Here is a 12,987-nt window from a genome sequence, read left to right as displayed (position 1 = left end):
TTTTTTTTTTTTTTTTGGTTGTTGTCATTTGGCAGGCCTGGCTGGATTCGAACCTACCATCTCTGGTGTATGTGGCTGGGCATCGTAGCTGCTGAGCTACAGGTGCCAAGCCCTAAAGTCAAAAACTTTTGTATGAGGCTGGGTGCTGGGGCTCACGCCTGTAACCCCAGCACTCTGGGAGTCTGAAGCAGGTGGATTGCCTGAGCTCACAGGGGTTCAAGACCAGCTTGAGCAAGAGTGAGACCCTTTCTCTAACAAAAAAAAAAAAAAAAAGCCAGACATTGTGGTGGACGCCTGTAGGCCCAGCTCCTTGGGTGGCTGAGATAAGAGAATTGCTTGAGCCCAAGAGTGAGGTTGCTGTGAGCTGTAACACCATGGCATTATCCCAAGGCTGACAAAGTGAGACTATTGTCTCAAAAAAAAAAAAAAAAACTTACTTTTGTATGTCAAGAGACACCATGAAGAGAGTGGAGAGGTAAGATATAGTTTTGGGATATCTGTAACAAACATAACTGACAAAGTATTGCCATCCAGAATATAGAAAGCATGCCTATAAATCAATATTAAAACCAATAAATAGAAAATTAATCAGAAGACATGAATAGGCATTAAAAAAGAAAAATATGAAAGTCTGCTCAATCCATTAGTAATCATGGAAAAGCAAATTAAGACCATGTTCAACACCATTTTCTCTCACTAGATTGGCATAAATTAATAACATTTCAAATCTTTTTGAGGATGTAGATGAACCAGAATTTTAAACACTGCTAGTAGTTAAATGGTAATTTTAATCATTTGGGGAAATAATTTGGCTTTATTTTGTTGATTTGAGTATTTTATTTTATTTTATTTTTTATAAACAGAGTCTCATTCCCTCGTCCTGGGTAGTGTGCCATTGTGTCATCCTACCTCCCAGCAACCTCAAACTCTTGGGCTCAAGTGATCCTCTTGCCTCACCATCCCACTATAGATGTGCACCACAATGCACATAGTTTTTCTTGTTTTAGTAGAGATGGGGGTCTCGCTCTTGCTCAGGCTGGTCTTGAGCTCCTGAACTCAAGCGATCATCTCCTTTTGGCCTCCCAGAGTGCTAGGACTGTAGGCATGAACCACTGTGCCCAGTCTGATTTGAGTATTTTAATTTTATATCCCTTCTACATCTAGTTATGTGTGGGTCATTAGGCAAGTTTTGAGATGCACAAAAATCAAGAAACAAAATCCGCAGACAGAAACAGATGTACTCCCAGCAATACCAATAATCGAGTAAATTGAAACTTGCATGAGTGAATCGGAAAGGATGCTGTCAACTGTGTTTCTTCTTTTTTTCTTTTTGGAGAAAAGGGTCTCACTTTATCACCTTCAGTAGAGTGCTGTGGCATCACAGCTCACAGCAACCTCAAACTCTGGGGCTTAAGCAATTCTCTTGCCTCAGCCTCCCAAGTAGCTGGGACTACAGGCACCCATCATGATGCCTGGCTATTTTTGTTGTAGTTGTCATTGTTTAGTAGGCCCAGGCTGTTCAAACCCATCAGCTCCGGTGTATGTGACCAGGGCCCTAGCTGCTGAGCTACAGGTGCTGAGCCTCAGCTGTGTTTTTTAAAAGTGAAATAATGGACCATAGCACAGTCTATCTCAAAGCTTTCATAGTGACCTATGTATACCATAGAGAATTCGTAGCATCAGAAGTATGAGACACGTGGAAGAATTTTTTTGTTTTGTGTTTAAGAGATGAGGTCTCACTATGTTGCCTAGGCTGGACTCAGGCTTTTGGGCTCAAATGATCTTGCTTCAGCCTCTATTAGGTAATAAAATTATTCATAATTAAAATTGTAAACAACCTAAATTTTCATTGAGAGGACAAATGATAATTTGTTGTATATAAACACAGTGGAAAATACTATTATACAACAGTGAAAATGAATGATGTACAGCTAAGCAAGCCATACAAATGAATCTTAGAAACATACTAAGTGAAAAAAATGGAAGTTATATGTGAGATTATATATTGATGAAGTCAAGAATGAAAGAAAACTAATATATTCAGTATGTTGTTTAGGAATATACACATAGGATACAGCTATGGAAAGATAAAGCAAAGGAATGAATGCACAATTCAGGGAAGGCAGCCGAATAGGAAAGAGAAGAAGTACTCAGATGTCATGTGATTGGAAAGGTTCTAGGTCTTTGCTGTCCAATATGGTAGCCATTGGCCATATATGGCTATTTAACCAAAATTACATAAAATTTAAACTTGAGTTTCTCAGTTACACTATTCACATTTTAGTTGTCACTAACCACATGTAGCTTATGGCTACTGTATTGGACAATGCACATATTAGATCATTTCCCTTGTGGCAGAAAGCTTTGGTAGATAGTACTTATGGTAGATCATAAGTGGGTAGTTGGTTCACTGGTATTGATTACTCTTCAAATGCAATGTGTCCACATATATGTGTATACACAAACGCATGCATACATATATATTTCTTAGTTTAAATTAAGTATTTTTTAAAGAAAATTTCTCTAGTTCCCTAATTCCTGTTTTCTACTCAGCTGAGTTACCTTAGTAGAGTAACTTTACCTAGATTTGTTGACTCATAAAATATTAATTGGACTTATCTTATAAATCAAGATTTTTTCCTGCTAAATATTTGTGTTATGAAATGGTGCTACAAAGTATCCCTTAGTTTCTCAGTGTGTCCTACATTTGAGCACCTTTGATCATAAATATCAGTCTCTTGAAAAAATTTACTATAGTACTACAGGTAAATTTAAAATTTTAACTTCTCAATCTTTCCATCTTACTGGCTTTTTGGGGAGAGGGGGCAGAGTCTTGCACTCTTGTCCACTGGAGTGCAGTGATGCAATTATAGCCCTCTGCAGCCTTGAACTCCTGAGCTCAAGCAGTCCTCCCACCTCAGCCTCCAAGTAACTGGGACTACAGGTATAAACCACCCCACCTGGCCTAATTTTTATGATAGTACAATTGCATTAGTTTTAAAATCTCTTGAGTAGCCAGGTGCTTTATATCAATTCAGTTTCCTGCCTGTACTTAACTATTGTATGCATACTTTGTTTCCTATCTCAGTTTTACATATGTTAATTAGAAAACTTTTACACAGTTCTGCTGAAGTTGGTAGCGGTATAGCTGTATCACTTTTGCTGAGGAAAAACTTAAGACTCAGAGAGAAGAAACAGAATCCACTATCAGTTGTCCTCCATTTTCTCCCAAACTCTCCTAATCCTAGGCAACCACTAATCTCCTTTGTGTTTCTATGGATTTGCCTATTCTTGATATTTCATATACATGGAATTATATAATATGTGACATTTTTGTCTGATTTTGTTCATGTAGCATAAGGTTTTTTTTTTTTTGAGACAGAGCCTCAAGCTGTCACCCTGGGTAAAGTGCCCTGGCATCAGCTCACAGCAACCTCCAACTCCTAGGCTCAAGCGAGTCTCCTGCCTCAGCCTCCCAAGTAGCTGGGACCACAGGCGCCCACCACAACGCCTGGCTATTTTTTTGGTTGCAGCCGTCATCATTGTTTTTGGCGGGCTCGGGCTGGATTTGAACCCGCCACCTTAGGTTTATGTGGCTGGCGCCTTAGCCACTTGAGCCACAGGGACCAAGCCTAGCATAAGGTTTTTAAGGTTCATCTGAATTGCAGCTTGTATCAATACTTTATTTTTATGGCTGAATATTTTTTGTGGATATGGCATATTTTATTTGTTCCATTTATCAGTTGATGGACATTTGGACTATTTTCACTTTTTGATTATTATGAATAATTTTGCATTAATTATATGCCAGTTTTTGTGTGTACATATGTTTTCATTATTCTCTTTTTGATTATAGCCTGTCTTTTGATTATAGTATGAATCGTCCCAATTATTTTGTTCTTTTCGAGTATTGTTTTGACTATTCTGAGTCCCTTGAATTTCCATGTGAATTTTAGAATTGGTTTGTCAATTTTTGCAAAAGAAAAAAAAGCCAGCTGGGATTTTGATAGGGATTGTGTTGAATGTGTTGAGGAATAATGCCATGTTAACAATACTGAGTCTTTGGATCCAAGAACATAAAATGTCTTTCCATTTATTTGTGTCTATTTTATTTTTTTTTTTGTAGTTTTTTTTTTTGGCTGGGGCTGGGTTTGAACCTGCCACCTCCGTATGGGGTCGACACCCTACTCCTTTGAGCCACAGGCGCCTCCCTGTCTATTTTATTTTTTGAACAATGTTTTGTTGTTTTCAGAGTCTTAAGTTTTGTGCCTTCTTGTTGAATTTATTTCTAAGTTAGTATTTTATTCTTTTTGACATGCAATTGTTTTCTCAATTCTGTTTTCATAATGGACTCAATATACCTTTTTCCTTTCATTTGATCTTCACCACAAGTCTAGGAGGTGGGTATTATCTCTTTTTGCAGATAAGAAATTAAGTTCAAAGAATTTAAATGATTTTGCCTGCAAGGCAACCAAATTCATATTTCTGGGAAGACAGCTGGATGAATGAGGAGGTATTTCAGTCAACCTGACTGCAAACCCTAGCATGCTTTTATTTTCCCGTTGAAGCCCTGGATGTAATACCAGGAAGGTGGGAGAGGAAAGTCAAGGTGCCTCAAGTGAATAATGTATTCAAGATAGTGGTGAGAGGGATTATTTACTCTATCCTATTTCTTAAGCCTTCAGAAGGTCCATGTATTTGGAGGCAGTTCAGTTTATTGATAAAAGACCTGTGTCTTGAGTTTGGGCTCTGGCTTTGCTATTTAACTTGCTACCTGACTCAACAGGTTGCTTTGATTCTCTATGTTTTGTTTTCTTCTGTAAAATAGAGCAGTTGTAAGTCTTCTCTGCCTCAGAGGGTTGTTGTTTAAGAGATTAAATCAAATATTCTATTCTTGTCTGCAGAGCTCAAAGCCCAGGGCCTCACAATAAATGTTCAGTTGAATATTAACTGCAGGTGTTCTCTTGCTCATAGCTTTTTTCTTACTCCATGCTCATGTTTCTCTTTGCAGTACAAATTCAGGGATCTGACTGTGGAAGAACTAAAGAATGTAAATATACTTTTCCCACATTTTAGATATTCCATGGACACCTACGGTAAGAACCTTAATTTCTAGTTTTTACTCCCTTATTTGAACTATTATTTGGTCCTAGAGAGCTATAAAATCTTAATTTAACATTTCTCTCTTTTGACCTCTAATTTTAAGCTATACTTTGAGAACTGTGATTTCTAAGGAAATTTAAGTTAATGCAAATACATTATATTAGTTTACTATTGCTATATAACAAATTACCACAAACTGCACAGCTTAAAAAAAAACAAATAAAAATTTACTCTGTTGCAGTTTTGTAGACTAGAAGTCCAACACAGATTTCTGTAACTTAGAAGTTTAACTGGATATTCAAAGTGGATAATCATTTGTTGGCCTTTTAGCTAAGATCAAGTGTGGAAATTGGACTTGGCTAAAATCAAAATGTCAAGAGGTCTTTGTTTCTGGAGGCTCTAGGGGGTAATCTGTTTTTTTGCCTTCTTCAGTCTTTAGAGGTCTCTGGCATTGATGCCTGGTCTCTTTCTCTGTCTTCAAAGCCAGCAATTTTGCATATCTGTAACCATTCTTCTATTGTTAGATCTCCCTCTGACTATAGCTGGGAAAGGTTCTCTACTTTTAAGAATCAGTATGATTAGATTAGGCCCATCCAAAAAATAAAGGCTAATTTCCCTATCTCAGGGTCCTTAATTTTATCACATCTAGAAGGTCCCTTTGCCAAGAGAGGTGATAATTCACAGGTTCCAAGGGTTAGGATATGGATATATTCAGATGGCTTTTATTCTGCCTACTGCATATATGGTTGATTCTAAATTATTAATAACAAAGTTTTATGTTATTCTTTTTTTTTTTGACACAGTCTCACTATGTCACCCTCTGTAGAGTGCTGTAGTGTTACAGCTCCCAGCAACCTCAAACTCTTGGGCTTAAGCAATTCTCTGGCCTCAGCCTCCCAAGTAGCTGGGACTACAGGCACCCACCACAACACCCAGCTATTTTTTTTTTGCAGTTGTCATTGTTGTTAGCAGGCCTGGATAGGTTCAAACCCACCTGCCTTGGTGTATGTGGCTGGTGCCCTACACTGGTCTATGGGCGCCGAGCCTATCTTATTCATTTTATAGAGAAGATCTGGTTATCTAAGAAAGGCTTTATTTCAAAAAATATCTGACTACAACCTGCGAATGGAAATACATTTTATATCATGATCTAGGATACAAATAACTAAAATACCATGTCCACTCTGACATTTTTTTCTCTTTTTATCCAGTTCAACTCCATTTGAAAACAAATGCTAGTTGAGACTCATTAAGTTGATTTTAGGACCCAAGAATTAGTCAAAACTGCAGAGTTTTGAAAAACCTTATTATACGTGTCTATGTTTTAAATTTGTATTAGTTTGGTTTAAGAAAACAATCTCATTTGAATTTGTATATTAGACATCTTGAGGAGATGTTCAAGTACTGTTGTGAAATAGCTAGTTGTAGGCTGGATGTGGTAGACACACCTGTAATCCCAGTATTCTGGGAAGCTGAGGCAGGTGGATTGCCTGAGCTCACAGGTTCTAGATCAGCCTGAGCCAGAGTGAGACCTCATCTCTAAAAATAGGTGGGCATTGTGGCAGGTGCCTGTAGTCCTAGCTACTGGGGAGGCTGAGGCAAGAGAATCACTTAAGTCCAAGAGTTTGCTGTGAGCTATGATGCCATGGCACTCTACCAAGAGAGACTCTGTCTCAAAGAAAAAAAAAAAAAGATTTCACAGCTAGCAAGGGCTGGAGTTGGGATTTGTACCCATGTCTGTCTTGCATTCTGTTTCAATACTGCTTCTTTCATACAATGTCTATTTCATCATATATATTTGATGCTTTCTTTAAGTTTTATTTTAACCAATTAACTTTTATTTTCATTTCCTCCTGTCCTGAGAAAGCTCTGGTGCCATTAAACCCTCAAACTATAGAATTAATATTGGCAAAGTACATTTTTTTTTTTTTTTGAGACAGTCTTACTATGTCACCCTCGGTAGAGTGCTGTGGTGTCACAGGTCAAAACAACCTCAAACTCTTGGGCTTAAGTGATTCTCTTGCCTTAGCCTCCCAAGTACCTGGGACTACAGACGCCTGCCATAACACTGGCTTTTTTGTTATTGTTGTTGCAGTTGTTTTTTTTTGTTTGTTTTTTTAAGACAGGGCCTCAAGCTGTCCCCCTGGGTAGAGTGCTGTGGCATCACAGCTCACAGCAACCTCCAACTCCTGGGCTCAAGCGAGTCTCCTGCCTCAGCCTCCCAAGTAGCTGGGACCACAGGCACTCACCACAACGCCCAGCTCTTTTTTGGTTGCAGATGTCATTGTTGTTTGGCGGGCTGGGGCCAGATTCAAACCTGCCACCTTAGGTGTATGTCGCTGGCGCCTTAGCCACTTGAGCCACAGGCGGCGAGCCATTGTTGCAGTTGTTTAGTTGATCTGGGCCGGGCACCCTTGGTGCATGTGGCTGGTGCTGTAACCACTGTACTACAGGCGCCAAGCCCAAGGTACATTTTTTTATTGGAGATAATGACAATCATGCATCATAATTGCTTCTGTTTTGGCTTTTTAAATAATTTGATTGGATACCAAATATTCACAACTATGGTTTCTTTACACATTTCTGGGTTATTACCTATCTCTGAGCAGCAATCTCTTTTCTACTCCTTTTAGTTTGTGCCATGGAGTGGTCCCTTAACCTATTTTTACCTTTCACTTATATAGTTCAAGGTAAATGTTTATACTTAATGTACACTCTTGGCCCCTGGGTTTTAAGTGTCAGGCTGTGCTATGATCTGAATGTGTCCCCTACAAATTCATATGTTAAAATCATAATTCATAACTTATGATACTAGGAGATGGGGCCTTTAGGAGGCTCTTTGGCAGAGCCCTCATGAATGGGATTAATGCCTTTATTAAAAAGGCTCCTTCTACCTTGTTCCTGCCATCATGTGAGGACACAAGGAAAAGATGGCAGCAGACACCAAATCTACTAGTACCTTGATGTTGGAATTCCCAGCCTCCAGAACTATGAGAAATAAATTTCTGTTGTTTATAAGCCGCTCATTTGATAACCTATTAAAAGGGGAAAGAAGATGTAGCCTGAATAGACTAAGACAGCCTTTTTCTTCTTTCCCTTTTTAGGAGGTTATCAAATCTACTTGGAATCTTTTTCTTCCTCTGCTTAAATAGCACAGTTACTGAGATACTAAAGGACTACTTTCCATTATAACTGATTTGTTACATGTTGCAACTATTTAATAATGTCCCCACATTTTATAGTACTTAATTTCCTAAAGACTTTCAGATTGTCTCATTTGATCTTTATGACAACTTTGTAAAGCAGTCTTACCAACTTTATTTTATAGATGATGAAATTGAAGATTAAAGAGATTAAACTAACCAAAAATCACATACCTCTCTCTAAGTGAGGAAAGTGGACCTAGAATTTGGGATTCTGTAAACTCCCCTCACTACTGTCTAAGTAAACAGCAGCTAGTAATTTCCCCTGTCAACAGGTTTACTGATTTCTAGATTATGTTATTTAGAAATTATATGTGTATGTGTATATTCATGTGTGCACATATGTGCACTCTTACAAACATTACTACAATTCTTTCTGCTTCTAATTGCACGTTTTGGGTTTTTTTTCTCCTTATAGTTTTTAAAGATAGTTCCCAGAAAGACCTGCTGAATTTTACTGGCACTATTCCTGTGATGTATCAGGGTAAGTGTGGAAGTTGAGAAAATGTGAGAGTTTTCTAAAAGAGCAGTTAATTTAGTAAGAACTTAACATTTGTTTATATTGTAACATTCTCAAAGTATTTTCACATGTGTATGTTCCATACAGAACCTGACTAGATCTGGCAGGATGCTGTTCCAGTCAAGGATGGCTTAATCTGAACAAATTCAATTCAGTAAATACTTACTGTCAACTGTATGCCCACTGATCTCCTCCTCTTGGGGAGAGTTCTCTCTGTTTTCCATAGCCAAGTGCAGGGATCCCACTTTTTTCTTCATTATATCTATGTCTTTTTTTTTTTTTTTTTTTTTTTGAGACAGAGTTTCATTTATTAACCCTTGGTAGAGTGTTGTGGCGTCACAGCTCACAGCAACCTCTAACTCCTTGAGCTTAGGTGATTCTCTTGCCTCAGCCTCCCGAGTAGCTGGGAGTACAGGCACCCGCTACAACACCTGGCTATTTTGTTGTTGTTGCAGTTTGGCTGGGGCTGGGTTTGAACCCGCCACCCTCAGTATATGGGGCCGGCGCCTTACCCACTGAGCCACAGGCACCATCCTATATCTATGTTTTGTTCCTTTCCTTTTCCCTGGATAGGATATAGCATTATCTCCATTTCATAGAGGAAACTGAATCTAAGCCTGGTTTAACTTGCTTAAGACCACACAGCTAGTGTTAGGCTGACACTTGAAACTCTGATAGGAAATTTTAAAATAAGGATCATTAAAGCTCAAAGAAAAGAGCACATTTCAGGGTGACCTAAAGGTTAAAATAGCTGAGTGTTGGCTCAAAAAGAAAGAAAAATCATTAACTTCTTCTATTCTTAACTCTTCCTGTTTGTCCAGACCTACTTGCTCCTATGTTCTTTAAGGACGAACATTTCAGATAGGTATCGTAGAAGGTTTCTTATGTATTGTAAAATTTAAAAACACTATTGACTCTTTGTTCCAAAATAGTTCTCTGAAAGACTTTGATTCCTCATTGAGAAGTGAGGCTACTGGGCATTTGAAAGAGGAAGTACACTGAAAAGAGGGCTGAGAAAGATCTAGAAACCAAACAGGGAGAGAACAGTAGAGCTTGCTGTCTCCTAGAAAGTGTTTAATTTGCATGATTGGAGTACATTGCCCAAAAGATACCAGGAAGCTGTATTTTGGGGGACTTCTTTCAAAGTAGATGCTTCTAGATGGTAGTTCCCACATCATCACAAACTCCCTTAATTTCTCCTCCTTTCCTGCCAGTGATGACTTGTTAGAGGTGCACTCATGGTTTGTTCTGCCTCCGAGTATGTCCCACCATGGCACCTCTTTTGGCACTGATAGGCACTCAGGAAATGAATAGGAATTCAGATTGTTTTTATGCATAAAAGTGTGGTTGGAACCCACTTAGCCTTGGGTTCTATGCAGCAATTGTGGAATGAGGTGGGCAGAACAAGTTCAGAGTAGATTTTGCATTCCCTTCCTTGATCTTCCCCTGCCATACTTTCAGACTGTTTCTACATACCTGGAGAACTTTACTCAGACCTGTTGTCCCATTACTTATATTCTGCATTTATCTTGGTTAGATGTTAGAAAGGTAAAAGAAGAGAGAAGGAAACTGATTAAGGTGATTCATCCTAAGGGGTAAAGGACAATTCTTACCCACCCTAAAGATTTTAAGGGTAGTTGCATATTAACACAGGAGCTTAGGAATGAATTACTGCTTAGTACCATTTCAGTTTCTAAACAGTGTGGTGAGAACATGGGGACAGATAAACATCTTCGTGCTATCAGTTAGATGCCCCTACTTGGCACTCCACCTGTCCTGCAGCTATTGAGGACATGGATTCTTTTTTTTTTTTTTTTTTTTGCAGTTTTTGGCTGGGGCTAGGGTTTGAACCTGCCACCTCCGGCATATGGAGCTGGTGCCTTACTCCTTTGAGCCATAGGCACCACCTGAGGACATGGATTCTTAAGCTGGAGTTTTCCCCAAGGTAGTAATACTGACCGCAATGCTTTTTTTTTTTTTTTTGCCATATACTTTTTTTTTCCTTTGTTTTCAGCTAGAACTGTTATCAACTCATTGTGATTGTACATCAATTATTTCCTGCTGATCAAGAGGTCAGAATATATTAACTTTCTCATCCGTACAGTGGGATAGTAATAGAGCCTTTCCCAGAGTGGTGAAGTGTAAATGAATTACATTAAGTAAAGCTCTTCATCTAGTGCCTCGCACATAGTAAGTGCTCAGTAAGTTGACTATTATTTGTCTGCCTTTATTACTCTCTTTTAGTTAACTGGGTTTATTATTAATAGAAAAATGATAGTATATCTTCTTGCTGAAAAATTTATTTATTTTTTATTTATTTATTTATTTTTTGAGACAAAGCCTCAAGCTATCCCCCTGGGTAGAGTGCTGTGGCATCACAGCTCACAGCAACCTCCAACTCCTGGGCTCAAGCGAGTCTCCTGCCTCTGCCTCCCAAGTAGCTGGGACCACAGGCACCTGCCACAACGCCTGGCTGTTTTTTGGTTGCAGCCATCATTGTTGTTTGGTGGGTCTGGGCTGAATTTGAACCTGCCACCTTAGGTGTATGTGGCTGGTGCATTAGCCACTTGAGCCACAGGCGCAGAGCCATGCTGAAAAATTTAAATAGTTGGGAAGAAATGCAATTCAGCCTATATCTAACCTCCCACCCGGGCCTATTCCCCAGCTGAAACTACTGTTAATATTTCTTTATGAATACCTGTCAAAATTTGCTGTGTTGTTTTTTTACCCATTCAATATTATATTAAAGTCATTTTTCTCCATATATCCATTCTTTAGAGATGGGTATCATCTTAGTAAGATTGTACCTATCTAAACTTTATTTACATCTAACTTAAATTACATTCTTATGACATAATTACTTTAAATCTGAGGACTCCGTATCAGTTCTGACTCTTTAGTGTTAAATTACTAAAACTCAGATGGCCTAGGTAGAAGGAAGGGCATTTGTTTATTGATGGGAAAGTGGGTAGAAAGAAGAGACTAGAGATTACCAGCAGTGAAATCTTACCAGTGAGGTGCAGGAATCAGGGGCACCAGATGCTTTGCCGGGAATGTTAAAGTACATGAATGCTGCTGGGGAGGGACACCAATCAATCAAGGGGATACTTTCAGTAGACATTTCTTTCCTTTTCTTTAATGTGTAGTGATTAATGGAAGAAGTGGCTCCATCAGGGTTAGGGCTACCACAATAGCAGTATTACTAAACATTAAAAAAATTTTTTTTTGGATGGCCTAGAACAGTGGCTCTCAAATGTTTATACTATGACCGACAATAAGAAATACTTTTATATTATTAGCTAATACAACAATATAATTTCATGGCCTATTTATTGTGACCAACAGGTGAAAAACACTAGTCTAGAGCATACCACACATTAGGCAGTAATTTCTGGAGGCACATCATAGAATTTCTTGGCACCTGTCAGTCATTTTGTGGTGCTGTGATTAGAAGACTGTAGTCATAAGGTTATCAATGGACCAACAGTTATGGGTGTGTCTATATCCATATCATAAATTGTCAGACAAAAGCAGAAGAGGAATATGGCTCTAAGACTGGCCAATATAAAATCAGTAGATGCACAGGTATTAGAGACACTTCTATAATATGTATGTTAATTTTCAATTCTGAGTACACATTAGTATTACATAGGAAGTTTTTTTTTTTTTTTTTTGAGACAGAGTCTTCCCATGTCACCCTCAGTAGAGGGCTATGGTGTCACAGCTCACAGCAACCCTTTGTTTTCAGCTAGAACTGTTATCAACTCATTGTGATTGTACATCAATTATTTCCTGCTGATCAAGAGGTCAGAATATATTAACTTTCTCATCCGTACAGTGGGATAGTAATAGAGCCTTTCCCAGAGTGGTGAAGTGTAAATGAATTACATTAAGTAAAGCTCTTCATCTAGTGCCTCGCACATAGTAAGTGCTCAGTAAGTTGACTATTATTTGTCTGCCTTTATTACTCTCTTTTAGTTAACTGGGTTTATTATTAATAGAAAAATGATAGTATATCTTCTTGCTGAAAAATTTATTTATTTTTTATTTATTTATTTATTTTTTGAGACAAAGCCTCAAGCTATTCCCCTGGGTAGAGTGCTGTGACATCACAGCTCACAGCAACCTCCAACTCCTGGGCTCAAGCGAGTCTCCTGCCTC

General features: G+C 38.5%; 1 protein-coding gene across 1 annotated transcript in view; it reads left to right on the top strand.

Annotated features, from left to right (window-relative positions):
• Positions 1–12,987, top strand: part of UEVLD (UEV and lactate/malate dehyrogenase domains) — a 55,154-nt gene that overhangs the window by 3,104 nt on the left and 39,063 nt on the right. The window contains exons 2-4 of the mRNA XM_012811441.2: positions 5,012–5,096; positions 8,725–8,790; positions 10,364–10,374. Of these exons, the coding sequence (XP_012666895.2) occupies positions 5,012–5,096; positions 8,725–8,790; positions 10,364–10,374 (162 nt within the window). The remainder of the gene's footprint in view (positions 1–5,011; positions 5,097–8,724; positions 8,791–10,363; positions 10,375–12,987) is intronic.

Source organism: Otolemur garnettii, unplaced genomic scaffold (genome assembly GCF_000181295.1).
Source record: "Otolemur garnettii isolate 467f Iridium unplaced genomic scaffold, OtoGar3 scaffold00001, whole genome shotgun sequence".
Classification (NCBI taxonomy): domain Eukaryota; kingdom Metazoa; phylum Chordata; class Mammalia; order Primates; family Galagidae; genus Otolemur; species Otolemur garnettii.
Note: the sequence above shows the minus strand (reverse complement) of the source record. Positions and strands in the feature narration are given on the sequence as shown.